This window comes from Mustelus asterias, chromosome 14 (assembly GCF_964213995.1).
Source record: "Mustelus asterias chromosome 14, sMusAst1.hap1.1, whole genome shotgun sequence".
NCBI classification, from domain to species: Eukaryota; Metazoa; Chordata; class Chondrichthyes; order Carcharhiniformes; family Triakidae; genus Mustelus; species Mustelus asterias.
The window spans coordinates 94,914,347-94,931,319 of record NC_135814.1 but is presented as its reverse complement, the minus strand read 5'-3'; the positions used below and the strand labels follow the sequence as shown (position 1 = coordinate 94,931,319).

The 16,973-nt window shown below is 53.6% G+C and overlaps 1 protein-coding gene across 1 annotated transcript in view; it reads left to right on the top strand.

Moving 5' to 3' along the window:
• Window positions 1-16,973, top strand: part of LOC144503882 (fibronectin-like) — a 153,952-nt gene that overhangs the window by 109,903 nt on the left and 27,076 nt on the right. Inside the window, exons 26-32 of the mRNA XM_078228909.1 lie at window positions 1,252-1,567; window positions 2,827-2,943; window positions 5,253-5,417; window positions 6,680-6,835; window positions 8,410-8,523; window positions 10,680-10,949; window positions 12,820-13,007. Of these exons, the coding sequence (XP_078085035.1) occupies window positions 1,252-1,567; window positions 2,827-2,943; window positions 5,253-5,417; window positions 6,680-6,835; window positions 8,410-8,523; window positions 10,680-10,949; window positions 12,820-13,007 (1,326 nt within the window). The remainder of the gene's footprint in view (window positions 1-1,251; window positions 1,568-2,826; window positions 2,944-5,252; window positions 5,418-6,679; window positions 6,836-8,409; window positions 8,524-10,679; window positions 10,950-12,819; window positions 13,008-16,973) is intronic.

The following is a 16,973-nucleotide window of genomic DNA, read 5'->3' as shown; positions in this document are numbered from 1 at the left end:
CCCCGTACCCCTGTCTTTCCCCCGTACCCCTGCCTTTCCCCCGTACCCCTGCCTTTCCCCCGTACCCCTGCCTTTCCCCCGTACCCCTGCCTTTCCCCCGTACCCCTGTCCTTTCCCCCGTACCCCTGTCTTTTCCCCGTACCCCTGTCTTTTCCCCGTACCCCTGTCTTTCCCCCGTACCCCTGCCTTTCCCCCGTACCCCTGCCTTTCCCCCGTACCCCTGCCTTTCCCCCGTACCCCTGTCTTTTCCCCCGTACCCCTGTCTTTTCCCCCGTGCCCCTGTCTTTTCCCCCGTACCCCTGTCTTTTCCCCCGTACCCCTGTCTTTTCCCCCGTACCCCTGTCTTTTCCCCCGTGCCCCTGTCTTTTCCCCCGTGCCCCTGTCTTTTCCCCCGCGCCCCTGTCTTTTCCCCCGCGCCCCTGTCTTTTCCCCCGCGCCCCTGTCTTTTCCCCCGTGCCCCTGTCTTTTCCCCCGTGCCCCTGTCTTTTCCCCCGTGCCCCTGTCTTTCCCCCCCGCGCCCCTGTCTTTCCCCCCCGCGCCCCGGCCTTTCCCCCCGCGCCCCGGCCTTTCCCCCCGCGCCCCGGCCTTTCCCCCCGCGCCCCGGCCTTTCCCCCCCGCGCCCCGGCCTTTCCCCCCTGCGCCCCGGCCTTTCCCCCCCGCGCCCCGGCCTTTCCCCCCCGCGCCCCGGCCTTTCCCCCCCGCGCCCCTGCCTGAGAGAGGCCTACACACCCAGAGCAGGCCTGAGGGAGGCCTACACACCCAGAGCAGAACTGAGGGAGGCCTACACACCCAGAGCGGGCCTGAGAGAGGCCTGAACACCCAGAGCGGGCCTGAGAGAGGCCTGCACACCCAGAGCGGGCCTGAGAGAGGCCTGCACACCCAGAGCGGGCCTGAGAGAGGCCTGCACACCCAGAGCGGCCTGAGAGAGGCCTGCACACCCAGAGCGGGCCTGAGAGAGGCCTGCACACCCAGAGCGGGCCTGAGAGAGGCCTACACACCCAGTGCAGGACTGAGGAAGTGCTGTTGGAGGTGCTGTGTTTTGGATCCAATATGAGACTGAGGGCCCCTTCCACTCCCTCGGGTGAAAAAGTAAACACCGATATTTAATCCTCAGCCAGCAGTGTGGAAACAGATTATCGTTTCAGTGTCACGTCGCAGATTGTGGGATCTTACTGTGCACAGCTGCATTACAGCAATGCTTCATTGGTCATTGATTGGGGGCACTCTCTGAGGTGGGAAGGGCCAGTATAGGAATGGGTAAGACCTTTTGACCGACACTGTGCCCTCTGTTTGCACCCAGGTATCGACACACCGACTGGCATCGACTTCTCTGGCACCACGGCAACCTCCTTCACTGTATTCTGGCAGCCCGCCATCGCCTCAATCACCGGATACCGAGTGCGACACCACCTTACCAACGGAGCCAACCCGAGGGAAGAGCGGGTACCGTCCTCCCGCACCTCTCTCCAGCTGACCAACCTCGTGCCCGCCTCGGAATACGTGATCAGCATCTCTGCCTTCAACGGGCGGCGGGAGGGCCTGCCTCTCGTTGGCCAGCACTCCACATGTAAGTGAGCTCTGGAATGGCCCCCCGGTGTTGTTGGCGTGAAGATAGCAAGCGATTGGGCAGACCCGTGTGATGCCTCCTGCAGTCAGAAAGCTGCTTCAACCCCTGACCGCTGGGCATCGGGCATGGCAGAGTCAGGGTGTGGATGTGATTGTGTGACGCTGACCCATTACGATCACGAGGGGTCACGGGCTCAAGCTGAGAGGGGCGAAGTATAACTCAGACATCAGAGGGACGTTTTTTACACAGAGGGTGGTGGGGGCCTGGAATGCGCTGCCAAGTAGGGTGGTGGAGGCAGGCACGCTGACATCGTTTAAGACTTACCTGGATAGTTACATGAGCAGCCTGGGAATGGAGGGATACAAACGATTGGTCTAGTTGGACCAAGGAGCGGCACAGGCTTGGAGGGCCGAAGGGCCTGTTTCCTGTGCTGTACTGTTCTTTGTTCTTTGTTCTTTGAGTCACTGACAGTGGCACCCTACAGGTGGGGGCGGACGGGCATGGGCGGTGGACAGGCGTGGGGTGCCTCAAGTGGTCAGCACTGCTGCCTCACAGCGCCAGGGACCCGGGTTCAATTCCGTCCTCGGGTCGCTGTCTGTGTGGAGTTTGCACATTCTCCCCGTGTCTGCGTGGGTTTCCTCCGGGTGCTCCGGTTTCCTCCCACAGTCAGAAGTTATGCGGGCAGGTTGATTGGCCATGCTAAATTGTCCCTTAGTGTCAGGGGGATTAGCTAGGGGAAATGCATGGGGTTATGGGGATAGGACCTGGGTGCAGGCCTGATGGGCCAAATGGCCTCTTTCTGCACAATAGTGATTCCATGATCCTATTGTATACCTAATTGAATTAATGAGTTTCCCTTTTGTCTAGTTAATTTTGACGAGTGTTCAGTTTTGTGACAGAACTGCCCCCTTTGAAAGGGTAAAGAGTGTAGGGGTGTGAAGGTGTTAAGTTGGGTTTACGTTTGAGGGTGTGGGGCAGAACGGGATAATCTTCCCGGTGCTCCTGTTTCCTCTCACAGTCAGAAGATGCAGGTTAGGTGGATTGGCCGTGCTAAATTGCCCCTTAGTGTCAGGGGGACCAGCTGGGGTAAATACATTGGGGTTACGGAGATAGGGCCAGGGTGGGATTGTGGTCGGTGCAGTCTCGATGGGCCGAATGGCCTCTTTGGGCACTGTAGGGATTCTATGATTTTTGGATGTCGGGAAATGATTGCCAAGTTGAGTTAACTCGACTGAATTCTTCCCTCCCTCCCCCTCCAGTCTCTGATTCCCCGACGGACCTGGAATTCACCCGCTCCACACCGACAAGCCTGACCATCAAGTGGAAGCCACCACCACTCGACGTTAAATATTACCGTATCGCATTCGGGGAGTCAGGTAAGCCCCGGGGTTTGCTCGCTGCCTGAGGGGACTAGCCCCGTCCGTGAGCTGTTAATATGAATCCCACTTATTGCTGTGTGATCAAACTCGGTATAAACCGTGTTGCCAGCGGCGTGAAGGCTTTGGTGAGACCCCCCGTCTGGAGTAGGGGGGGTTCAGGGGTGCAGCACAGTGGTTCGCACTGCTGCCTCACAGCACCTGGGTTTGATTCCGGCCTCGGGTCACTGTCTGTGTGGAATCCGCATCTTCCCCCCGTGTCTGCATGGGTTTCCTCCAGATGCTCCAGTTTCCTCCCACAGTCCAAAGATGTGCAGGTTGGGTGGATTGGCCATGCTAAACTGCCCCTTAGTGTCCAAAGATGTGCAAGTTAGGTGGATTTGCCATGCTATATTTCCCCTTAGTGTCCAAAGATGTGCAGGTTAGTGGATTTGCCAAGCTAAATTGCCCCTTAGTGTCCAAAGATGATGTGGAGATGCTGGCGTTGGACTGGGATAAGCACCGTAAGAAGTCTTGCAACAGGTTTATTTGGTAGCACAAGACCCAAGCTTTCGGGGCGCTGCTCCTTCATCAGGTGAGCGAGGACATGTGTTCACAAACAGGGCATAAAAAGACACAAACTCAATTTACAAGATAATGGTTGGAATGCGAGTCTTTACAGGTAATCAAATCTTTAAGGTACAGACAATGTGAGTGGAGAGAGGGTTAAGCACAGGTTAAAGAGGTGTGTATTGTCTCCAGCCAGGACAGTGAGTGAGACTTTGCAAGCCCAGGGAAGTCGTGGGGGTTACAGATAGTGTGACATGAACCCAAGATCCCGGTTGAGGCCATCCTCATGTGTGTGGAACTTGGCTATCAGTCTCTGCACAGCGACTCTGCGCTGTCGTGTGTCTTGAAGGCCGCCTTGGAGAACGCTTACCCGAAGATCAGAGGCCGAATGCCCGTGACCGCTGAAGTGCTCCCCCACAGGAAGAGAACACTCTTGCCTGGTGATTGTCGCGCTCACAAAATCTCATTAGCTGTCCTGTCTGGAGACAATACACATCTCTTTAACCTGTGCTTAACGCTCTCTCCACTCACATTGTCTGTACCTTAAAGATTTGATTACCTGTAAAGACTCGCATTCCAATCATTATTTTGTAAATTGAGTTTGTGTCTTTATATGCCCTGTTTGTGAACAGAACTCCCACTCACCTGACGAAGGAGCAGCGCTCCGAAAGCTTGTGGCTTGTGCCAACAAATAAACCTGTTGGACTTTAACCTGGTGTTGTGAGACTTCTTACTGTCCAAAGATGTGCAGGTTAGGTGCAGGTTTAGCCATGCTATTGCCCCTTAATGTCCAAAGATGTTAGGGTTAGGTGGGTTGGCGACGCTAAATTGCCCCTTAGTGTTAGGGATTAGCAGGGTAAATACTTGGGGTTACGGGGATAGGTTGAGATTATGGTCGGTGCAGATGCGATGGTCTGAAAGGCCTCCTTCTACACTGTAGGGATTCTTTCATTCTATTATCTGGCCACCACACCTTAAGCAGGATAATTTAGCCTTGGAGAGAGGGCAGTGTAAAATGACTAGAACTTCCAGGGGTTAAATGACTTGGAGCGGGTACTGGCGCTGTGCTCCTGGAATGTGAATGGTGAAGAGATGATTTGAGTGCAGTTTTCAGTATTTTATAGAACGCCGATAGGGTGGATCAGGGAAACAAGAATCCTAAACCTCTCAGAGTGAAGGGACCAAAAATGACACCTTGGCTCAAATTCTAGGTAGCAACTGGTGGAAGAAGGAGGCAAATTAGGGATTTCTAGGCTGTTGAGGTTCAGCATGAGCCCCATGGCAGGGTGCAAGCAGTGGCTGGCAGAGGCCCTATTCAACCGCCTGGGCAGTGCTGGTCCCTTTCAGACTGCCGGGAGGTTGAAGGAACGAAGTGACCCCAGCCCGTTACATCCCACATTCACTTTGCAAATCCAATCAGGCAAAAGTAGGCCCGAAGTGGGCCTTAGGCCCCTGGTGCTCGGCGAGCCTGTTTTTCAGGCATGTTCCTGGACGCTATCAAGCAGCCATAATCAAAATGGCGTGCAGCAGGCTGCAAGCTGGCCTGTTTGACATCTGTCAAAAGAAGTGGGGGGCACCATGACTTTCTAGACCCTTCCATTTGCTTCAGGAAAGCAGGGGAAGGAGTTGAGCGTACAATGTTTAGCACTGCATCCTATCCCACAATGCCTTTCCTTGTGGGTAGTGCCATTTCCTACCATTGTGACCTTTGCCTTTCCACCCTCCCCCTCCACTCATCCCCCACCCCATTTCCCTCACAGGAGGCCGCAGTCCGGTGAAGGATATGACCGTGCCCGGTGGCCAGTCCACCGCCACCATCCCCAACCTGAAGCCTGGCACCGAATACACTGTGACCGTGTACGCCGTCACCGGCCGAGGAGACAGCCCGGCAACCAGCAAGCCCGTGGTGGCCACTGAGAAGACAGGTGAGGAGGGGGGTTTGGGGTGTGTGGGCGGGGCTGGAAGACTTTGTTGGTTGGGCAGTGCTGGAAGACTCTGGTGGGAGGGCAGGGCAGGGGGTGAAGTGCAGGTTTGGTGACCCCCATAACCTAACACTCGGGTCACTCAGCCCCGCCATGTCCCCCCGGTAACGAGCGACCTATCTCCCTGTGTTGGAAGAATGTATCCGTCTCCCTTTTGAACATTCCCATTGCAGCTGCCCTCACAGACTGTGTCTGCCACGACTCGCTGTGTCAATGTAAATCTCACCCCGCCCGCCCCCCCCCCCCCCCCCCCCCCCCCAGCCTCCCAGTTTTCTGAAATCCCATGTCCCCTGGTTTTGCCGAGCTCTCGTCCCATTGGCTGAACTGCAAGTGCCCCAGTGGGGTGAGTCCCTGGGCTGGCTTTGTTTGGGGTCAGTTTGATACTGGGCGGCACGGTGTGCCCTGTGACTGAGTGGTGCCCAAGTCTGTACTCGGCTCCCCCCCCACCCCCACGCCCCTCCAGACCCAGGTCTGGATCAGTGCCAAGCTGGCAGGGAGAGACTGCCTGAAAGCATCCATCCCAGGAAGGTGAAATCAGGGAGTGCATGGCAGGCCTAACCAAAAGTCCATTGACTCTGGGCGGAGCTGGAAGACCCTGGCAGGTTGGTGGGGCTGGAAGACCCTAGGGGGTGGGCAGAGCTGGAAGACCCTGGTGGGTGGGCAGAGCTGGAAGACACTGGCAGATGGGTGGGGCTGGAAGACCTTGTTGGGTGGGTAGGGGCTGAAAGACCCTGGCAGATGGGTGGGGCTGGAAGACACTGGCAGATGGGTGGGACTGGAAGACACTGGCAGATGGGTGGGACTGGAAGACACTGGCAGATGGGTGGGACTGGAAGACACTGGCAGATGGGTGGGATTGGAAGACACTGGCAGATGGGTGGGGCTGGAAGACACTGGCAGATGAGTGGGGCTGGAAGATCTTGGGTGGATGGGGCTGGAAGATTTTGGGTGGGCGGGGGTGAGAAGACCCTGGTGGGAGGGTGGGGCTGGATGACCCTGGTGACTGGGTGGGGCTGGATGACCCTGGTGATTGGGCGGGGCTGAATGATCCTGGTGATTGGGCGGGGCTGAATGATCCTGGTGATTGGGCGGGGCTGGATGACCCTGGTGGGTGGATGGGGCTGGAAGACCCTGGTGGCAAGCGGGGCTGGAAGAGTTTGGAGTTTGCATCTTTTTCACTTCCTCTCTTTCTGTTTTCTCTCCAGAGATCGATGCGCCGACCTCTCTGAAGGTGAAGGGAGTGAATGACAACAGCATGACCATCAGCTGGAATCCTTCCAGTGCCCCGGTGACCAGTTACAAAGTCGTCAGCACCCCAAAGAGGGGCAAAGGCCAGGTTATAACCCGCATCGTCCCAGCAGGTCAGACAACCACTGGGCCTCCAGCTCTCAATGGGAGATGTTTTAATAGTGCCATAGGCTCATCAAACACACCGAGATGTTTAAAGGTGGCTCTTTATTACTCAGGGTGGCACAGTGATTGGCACTGCTGCCTCACAGCACCAGGGACCTGGGTTCGTTTCCGACCTCGAGTTTGTGTGGAGTTTGCACTTTCCCCCCGTGTCTGCGTGGGTTTCCTCCCATAGTCCAAAGATGTGTAAGTTAGGTGGATTGGCCATGCTAAATTGCCCCTTGAGTTTATGTGGGTGAGTGTGGCTATGCCTGACATGGCGTGATGCCCCTCCAGCTATACGCCCTTGCCCACAGACTGGTGGCCTGTTCCAGAAATAATTAGCTACAGAAACAGATAGTCCAACCTATGCATCGTCGGGGTGCGGGTAGATTGAGAGAGAGAGAGGTTTATTACTAAAATGCTCAATCCCGTCCCTGGCAAGAGTCAGGCCTTCAGAAGGAGGGCAGAGTGTTGCCATGGGGTGTTTTGCCAGTGGAGGGACAAGCTAACCCTGAGAGCGTGGCGCTACAGGGTGACGGTGCCATCTCACTGGAGGCAAGTTACAGGAATGCCCGCGGCTGTTCTGACCCTACAGTTGAGGGCGGTACTTGTTGCTGCCGGGATGTGGGGAGTGGTATTTACCGACTGGGGTCTCGCCCAGCTGGCACTTGCCAATCCTGACTTGCCACGCTAGCCCATCGAGACCCCCCGAACTGCTCGGCTGTGGTACATGTTTCCCGTAGCCCCTGAGCCAGCAGGGCCCCTCAGAAGGAACCCAAGTCTGTCAGAAATTGGGTACTTATTGACAGCACCATGTGTGACAACCAGGAATCATAGAATCCTACCATGCAGAAGGAGGTCATTTGACCCATCGAGTCTGCACCGACCACAATCGCATCCAGGTCCTATGCCATGACCCCACACATTTACCCTAGCTAGTCCCCCTGACACTAAGGCAATTTAGCATGGCCAATCCACCTAACCCGCACATCTTTGGACTGTGGGAGGAAACCAGAGCACCCGGAGGAAACCCACGCAGACACGGGGAGAATGTGCAAACTCCACACAGACAGTGACCCAAGCCGGGAATCGAACCCGGGTCCCTGGCACTGAGAGACAGCAGTGCTGACCACTGTGCCACTGTGCTATCCAGGTTACCAGGCATTGGCCTGTCCTCTCCCTTGGTCCGAGGAGAAACCTGAAAGAGAACTTTCCTTTGTGACTGAATTGTGTAGAATAGTGAAACTGAGAAAAGGAAGGGGCTATTTGACTGGGTGGGGCGGTCAAAGACAGGATGTCACCCTTCAGAATAAATCCAAACAGCTTCCTCACTACTTCACGTGCCAATCTCTCACGATAACGGGACTTTATTTTCAAATGGTCAACGGCAAGATGTGGGGAGGATCTGAAGCTTAAAATCTGGCCAGAAACCCCTGAAACTTAAGTTGCGGGAAGACATGGGACGGTGGCGCCAAGCTATTTGAGCATGACGAAGCGAAGGAAAGACAGGAAAATCTAACCTCTGCCCGTTACCTGCTTTTAGATCAAACTGAACTCACCATCGAGGGCCTGCAGCCAAACATCGAGTACGTGGTTAGCGTGAACGCCCAGGGACCACACGGGGAGAGCGTGGGGCTCAGCGAAACGGCGGCTACCTGTAGGTATTTGGCAACACGTGCGTGGGGTGGGGGGTGGGGTGGGGAGCGGGTTGCGGTGGGGGGGGGGGAGGTGGGCAACTCTCCACTATCACCAAAACCCTCCCCTGTCCATTGACCGGGATACACTCCAGTTGTTAAGAGTATGGATGTGGTGGATTTTAAACCCACAGAACAGGCTTGGGCCTACCGGGATCTTTGGCAAGCCTTGCATTTCCTTTGGCTATTTGCAATTCCACGCCCCCCCCTCCATCCCAATTGTCTTTGTAACGTCTGTCACGGCGCTGATGGATTGGCGTGGAAGGGTTAACGCCCAGGGGCCCCCTTGCAAGGAGCCATACCCCAAGAGATGGGGAGCTGGGGCCTGTGCTGTGTGCAGCCTCGGGGTCCTCGTGACGTGTGCTTCCTTCGAGTGAGGCTTCCTCCCCTGGCAGCCTGAAGTAAGGCCCGACCGTGTGTGCCTAAACCCGACATTGACTAACAGTTGTCGGAGCCAGTCCCTTATTCAGTGCCTGTGAAGGAGGCCCAGTACTTACAGGCCCGTCCTTTGGTTCAAAGGTCAAATTAAGTGCTGCGTCCATACTTGTAAACTAGCGAATGGATTTTCTTTGCCTTGTTTAGATGAAGCTTCTCTCTCTCTCGCACTCCTCCCCTTCCCCTCGTCTCTCTGGGTCACGTCCCAGCATCTGCATTGGAAAATCGATGCCCTCGTTTTCCATTGATGGGTCCTTGGCAAAACTCTGCGAGCCATATAAAGCCTCACTCTGTGGGATAAGCGCTCTTGTGAACCTCCAGCGTTATTGGATTATTCCCTTTCATTGTGTACTTACCAGTTCTGAATAACTGATAATTTCAGAAGGCTAATGCACATGGGATACAAGGTGATGTGATGAGGTGGATTCATAATTGGCTTAGTGGAAGGAGACAGAGGGTGGTGACAGATGGCTGCTTTAGTGACTGGAGGCCAGTGACCAGTGGCGTACCACAGGGATCCGTGCTGGGCCCTTTATTGGTCGTCATTCATATAAATGACATAGATGACTATATGCGGGGTAGTTTGCCAATGACACAAAGATTGGCCGAGTGGTCAACAGTGAGGTTAACAGTGAGTGTCTTGGGTTACAGGAAGACATAGATGAGACGCCCAAATGGTCAGATAAGTGGCAGATGGAATTTAACCCTGTAAAGTGTGAGGTGATGGACCTTGGAAGGAGTAATTTGACAAGTATACAATAAAAGGTCTGACATGGGAAGTTCCGAAGAACCAAGGGACCTTGGCGTGTTTGTCCATAGATCTCTGAAGGCGGAAAGGCAGGTGAATAGGATGATGAAAAAGGCATATGGCACACTCTCCTTTATCAGTCGGGGTATAGATTACAAAAACAGAGGCCACAGCTGGAGTACTGTGTGCAGTTCTGGTCGCCACGTTATAGGAAGGACGTGAATGCAGTGGAGGGGGTGCAGAGGAGATTCACCAGGATGCTGCCTGGGATGGAGCATTTAAGTTATGAAGAGAGGTTGGATAGGCTTGGGTTGTTTTCTCTGGAGCAGAGAAGACTGAGGGGCAACCCGATCGAGGTGCTCAAGATTATGAGGGGCATGGACAGGGTGGATAGGGAGCAGCTGTTCCCCTTAGTTGAAGGGTCAGTTACAAGGGGACACAAGTTAAAAGTGAGAGGTGGGAGGTTTGGAGGGGATTTGAGGTAAAACCTCTTTACCCAGAGGGCGGTGACGGCCTGGAATGCGCTGCCTGGGAGGGTGGTGGAGGCAGGTTGCCTCACATCCTTTACCTGGATGAGTAACATTGTGGGCCAAGTGCTGGCAGGTGGGATTAGGTGGGCGGGTCAGGGCATTTCACGCATCGGTGCAGACTCGATGGGCCGAAGGGCCTCTTCTGTAATGTAGTATTGTGTGAAGTAAAACGCTGATGTGTGGGAAGGGTTTGCGAGTGGCCTCCTTGTCTTACTGAGGAGGGCTGATGGGGAACGTGAAGACTTGACCCCCAAACCCACACTGGCTGACATGTTCCTGTTGGTGCCGCCTTGGCAGACGGCAAATTGCCGTGTCAGACCATTGCCAAGCTCAGGAAGAAGGAGATGCTAAACATTTTTTTTGTTGTCTGTGTGCGTGTGTGTTGCCTTGCCTGACTTTACTTCAGCCGTCGGCCGTCCCAAGGGGCTGACCTTCACGGACATCGAGGTGGATTCCATCCGGCTGGCTTGGGAGAGACCCGAGGGGCATGTCACGGCGTACAGAGTGATCTACTCCAGCCCCGAGGATGGGGTCCATGAGCTGCTGCCCAGCCCACACTCCTGGGTCGATTCGGCCGAGCTGGTTGGCTTGCGGCCAGGGACAGAGTATACAGTCCAGGTCTACGCCATATACCATAACCAGGAGAGCACCCCTTTCGTTGGCATACAGAGCACAGGCAAGTGGTGACCCCTGACCTTCCCTAAATGCACTGAGGGCTGTGAGTAACAACACCGCACAGTTCCGGCCTGGATCGACCCCCCACTCCCCGTCACTCCCGCCTGGATTATGCACGTCTGTGAATGTCTGGGAATGATTTTACACACGCGAGGTACATTCCGGAGCTGTCCACCGCTCACTGCTTCTTGCTCGGGTGATAATCCCACCATTATCGGGAGACTGTGGTTCCGGTCTTGAGCTCTGGCCGTGTTGTGCACTGAAACTTGCTTCAATGGACTTGTGAATTGCTGTCAGTGGCTTCAGTGCGGATCCACTCGCAGTCCGTGAGCGCTGGGGGGCTGTTTTGCTTGCACGTTGCATGCTGGGAGTTGTATCAGTTGCACAATTGCATGCTGGGAGTGGTTTCCATTGCACGTTGGAGAGCGACAAAAGGAGCTCGGCCTCTTGAGCGTACTAAGTTGTTTGATCCGTCTGCGGGGCTCGATGGAACACTTGAAAGATGTCAGTCATGTTGGCGGAGGACTGGAGTGACATATAGACTGGGGTATGTCAGCCTTATAATCCCGAGAGAAGGGATTTCCTTCCCTTCAGGGTAATTAGCTCCATCAGCATTCCCTGATGCTAACTTTCTCCATCCTGACTTTCAAAACTTAAGAAAGAGTCTGGAGCTTTCGGGGTGATGTCTGAACCCTCCAGACTCTGGGTTCTGTGCTCAGGCCTCTGAAGTCCATTCTAAAGAAACCTGGGTGTAGCGTGATACAGGGGGTCTTTCACAATTGGCTCAATTTGAACCCCCTCACCTCCATCACACTGGCCGTTCTCTCTGCGGGGCTAACTCCTGTTGACTCGGGCAGTCACTGAGAACCAGCACAGATCGCAAAGGACCATCGCAGACGCTGGGGAGACAGGTCTTGTAGTCAGATCTAGACTCAAAACCTTGTTCCCCAATATGGAAGGACAATAGCACCCAGGACCCTCCACTGTATTCTGCGCTGAAAACCATGGCAGTTCCCAGACAATAGACTTCTGGCCGCCTCTCCATACCTTCCCGTCCAGCCCCCACAGAATCCCGGCCAGTCGTCTGGGATCTGGCCATGACTCGATCAGTTCTGAAGTAGGAGTTGTGAACCACACCAGGAAGGGAGATGTCTCATGCCCATTGCCCCGTTTGCCAGCCCCATTGTAACAGGGCAGGGAGGGTGGTTAAGCAGGAAGGGGTGGCGAATGGTTCTCGACGCCTACCGCTGCCATCCAACCAAAGTGCCAGCCTCCTGCTCCATTGAAGACTGGCTACAAGCCGCCATTGCAGACTCCTCCTCAAAGCAGTGGGAGTGAGATTCAAGCTGGGTCCACCTGTCATATACCTACCCCCCCCCCCCCGCCCCCCCCCCCGGCCGAGTCAGGGACTGGTGGATTCAATCCCTCTGCCCCATCCCTCCACTTCAAGCACAAGGTTGACACTTAGGATAACTAAGGGAATGTTGGGTTGGCAGAGGTGCTATCTCCTGGGTGGAATTTTCCAGACTGGCAGGGTCTTCCAGTCTCACTGAAGTCTTTTGAAGGGCTTGTCGTATTTCCAGGCCCGCCCTCACCCCGATAAGAAGACCCTAAACCATCCCCCCCCCCACCCCCACTGCTCCCCGTCTCCTTTCTCAGGTGGATGTGGCAGATCCCTTTCACAATTTCAAAGACTTGGGGGAGTTTTGCCGATTATTTATCCCTCGACTGACGTACCGAACAGCGGACTATTGGATCCGTTCTCACCAAGCTTACTGAGTGCCGGTTGGCTGCGGCCTTTCCCACGTCGTCACCGTGGCGACATGCTCCCCGCCCTTCTCGCTCTCATTCTGCCCATTTTGCCCCCGCAGCCCTCGAGCCTCCGACTGATCTGGAATTCGTCCAAGTGACCCCGACCAGCATGACCATCAGCTGGCACGCCCCCAGCATCCCGGTGACGGGCTACCGCGTGCTGGTCAAACCACGGGAGATAGACGGGCCAAGCAAGGAGCTGGAACTGGACTCCGACAGCACAAGTGCCACAATCTCCGGTCTCATGGTGAGTCTTCCTCTTCCGTTGCCTTTCCAAATTAATCGATAAGCTGATCCCAAAAGAGAAAATGCTGGAAAATCTCAGCGGGTCTGGCAGCATCTGTAAGGAGAAAAAAGAGCTGACGTTTCGAGTCCAGATGACCCTTTGTCAAAGCTAATTGATAAAGATAATTTGATCTGATTTATTTTTGTTGCATGTATCGGTATACAGTGAAAAGTATTGTTTCTTGCACGCTACACAGAGCATACTGTTCATAGAGTACATAGGGAAGAAAAGGAAAATGTGCAGAATGTAGTGTTACAGTCATAGCTGGGGTGTAGAGAAAGATCAGCTTAATATATGGTAGGTCCATTCAAAAGTCTGATGGCAGCAGGGAAGAAGCTGTTCTTGAGTCGGTTGGTACGTGACCTCAGACTTTTGTATCTTTTTCCCGACGGAAGAAGGTGGAAGAGAGAATGTCCGGGGTGCGTGGGGTCCTTAATTATGCTGGCTTCTTTGCCGAGGCAACGGGAAGTGTCAACAGAGTCAATGGATGGGAGGCCGGTTTGCGTGATGGATTGGGCTACATTCACGACCTTTTGTAGTTTCTTGCGGTCTTGGGCAGAGCAGGAGCCATACCAAGCTGTGATACAACCAGAAAGAATGCTTTCTATGGTGCAAAATTATGGTAAAAGTTGGTGAGAGTTGTAGCTGACATGCCGAATTTCCTTAGTCAACTGGGAAAGTAGAGGCGTTGGTGGGCTTTCTTAACAATAGTGTCGGTGTAGAGGGACCAGGACAGGTTGTTGGTGATCTGGACACCTAGAAACATGAAGCTCTCGACCCTTTCTACTTCGTCCCCGTTGATGTAGACTGGGGCATGTCCTCCACCACACTTCCTGAAATCGATGACTATCTCCTTTTTACTGACATGTGGATAAATGTAAAATTACCATTAGACCATTCAGGAGCGAGAAGCTCAATGGAAATAGCGGGAGTCGGCCACTTGGCCCCTTCAAGTCTGTTATGTCATTCAACAAGACCATGACTGATCTTCTCTCTCAGCTCCTTGTCTACCTCCATAATCAACAAAAATCTGTCAAACTCTCAAATTTACAGAATGACGGAGCTTTCGCAACCCTCAGCGGATACAGAATTCCAAAGATTCACAACCCCTTGTGTGAAGAATTCTCTCTGGCATCTTTGTCCAAGATGGCCGCCCCCCTAATCTTTTGACTGCAACTCTGTGTTTCACGTTCCCTTGCGCCTGCCTCTCAGAATCCATGCAGCCAAGCCCCTCGAGCCTTTTGCACAGGATCCAATGAGATCACCTCTCATTTTTCTAAAATCTAGCCAATCTACACCTAGTAGACTCGATCCTTCCTAATGGGACAATCCCCCTATCCCAGGAATCAGTGTTGTGAACCTCCCCCACCCTCCCAACTGGGGGGGGAGTTCATTCTTCCTTAGGGTAGGGAGACCAAGCTCCTGTAGTCCCATGTGTGGTCTCACCAGTGGCCTCCTTGACAATTACAGCATAAATTTCTTTACTCTTGTTCACTAATCCTTTTATAAATGCGAAAATATTGGTTGCTTTCCTGATTGCTGGCTGTGCCTGTAACTTTCTGAGCGGGAATTTCCTGCTGCGTTCACCTCAGAACAGGATCCTGCCTGAGGTCAACGGACCTTTGCGTGGTCCACCCCCCCCCCCCCAACCCCCCACCCCCCGCTATGGACTCTGTGATTCACAAGAACACCCAGATTGTACTGATTTCTGCATTTTCCCACCCCTCACCATTTAAAACATTGTTTTTATTTTCTATATTCCTGCAAAGTGGAACGCCTCGAATTTATACGTTATACTACACCTGCCACTTTCTTGCCCATTAGCTTAGCCTGTCCATATGGCTCTAGTCTCTTTGCCTCCTTGCCTCCTTCTAACATCTTACTTTCCCACCTAGCTTGGGACAGTCAGCAAGTTTGGATACATTATGCTTCTTCCCCTTCATCTAACTCACTGTAAACGTCCCTCGCTGGCTGAGATTCTCCAGCCATGCACGCCGATGGGATTCTCCAGTCCCGCCGGCAGTGCACCCCCTGTCACAGGTTTCCTGGGGGTGTGGGGTAGCTTCAGTGGAAATTCCCGTTGATAATGACAGGATCTGAGGATTCCCCCTCCCCCGCTAGAAACATAGAAACATAGAAGAGAGGAGCAGGAGGAGACCATTCGGCCCTTCGAGCCTGCTCCGCCATTCATTACGATCATGGCTGATCGTCCAACTCAATAGCCTAATCCTGCTTTCTCCCCATAACCTTTGGTCCCATTCGCCCCAAGTGCTCTATCCAGCCGCCTCTTGAGTACATTCAATGTTTTGGCATCAACTACTTCCTGTGGTAATGAATTCCACAGGCTCACCACTCTTTGGCTGAAGAGATCTCTCCTCATCTCCATCCTAAATGGTCTACCCGGAATCCTCAGACTGTGACCCCTAATTCTGGACACCCCCCACCATCAGGAACATCCTCCCTGAATCTACCCTGTCTAGTCCTGTTAGAATTTTATAAGTCTCTATGAGATCCCCCCTCATTCGTCTGAACTCCAGCGAAAACAATCCTAACCTCGTCAATCTCTCCTCATACATCAGTCCCGCCATCCCCGGAATCAGCCTGGTAAATCTTCACTGCACTCCCTCGAGAGCAAGAGCATCCTTCCTCAGAAAAGGAGACCAAAACTGCACACAATACTCTAGGTGTGGCCTCACCAAGGCCTTGTATAATTGTAACAACGCAATCCCTGCTCCTGTACTCGAAACCTCTCGCAATGAAGGCCAACAGGCCATTTGCCTTCTTTACCGCCTGCTGCACCTGCATGCTTACCTTCCTAATACTAGCGAAAAACACGTCACCAACGAGCTAGGGGAAGGTCAGAGAATCTTCCGGTCTGGTTCCTATCCGTTTACCAAACTTTAATCCGTGCCAATAAATTACCCAGCCCCATGAGTCCCAACTTTGTGTAAAAACCTCGAGTGTAGCGCTTTATCCTAGGGGATTTTCACAGTAACTTCATTGCAGTGTTAATGTAAGCCTACTTGTGACACCAATAAATAAACATCAACTTATCGAATGTCCTTTGAAAATCCAATACACCACATCCCCTTTATCCATATAACTGGTCACAATCTTCAAAACAAAACGCTGAATCAATTAGTCAACCTTTTCACAAATCCATGTAGACTCTGCCCAATCGTATTATGGTTTTCCAAGTGCCCTGATGCCGCATAGAATCATAGAACCCCTATAGTACAGAAGGAGGCCATTCGGCCCACCGAGTCTGCACTGACAACAATCCCACCCAGGTCCTATCCCCGTAACCCCACATATTTACCCTCCTAGCCCTCCTGACACTAAGGGGCAATTTACCACGGCCAATGCACCTAACCACATCTTTCAGACTGTGGGAGGAAACTGGAGCACCCGGAGGAAACCCACACAGACACAGCGGTAAGCACTGCTGCCTCAGAGTGCCAGGGACCCAGGCTCAATTCCGGCCTCAGGTCATTGTCCGTGTGGAGTTTGCACGTTCTCCCCGTGTCTGCGTGGGTTTCCTCCGGATGTTCCAGTTTCCTCTCTCAGTCTAAAGATGTGCGGGTTAGGTTGATTGGCCATGCTAACTTGACCATAGTGTCAGGGGGATTAGCAAGGTAAATGTGTGGGGTTATGGGAATAGAGCCTGGGTGGGATTGGGGTTGGTGCAGACTCGATGGGCCTCGTTGTGTACTGGAGAGATTCTATGATTCTATAGGGCCCGTTAACTTTTCAGGATTTATTTAATCATAGAATCCCTACAATGCATCGAGTCTGCACCCGCTCTCTGATAGAGGGTATCTTACCCAGGCCCCTCCCCCATCCTATCCCTGTAACCTCTCATATCGACCCCGCTAATCCACCTAACCCGCACATCTTTGGACTGTGGGAGGAAACCGGAGCACCCGG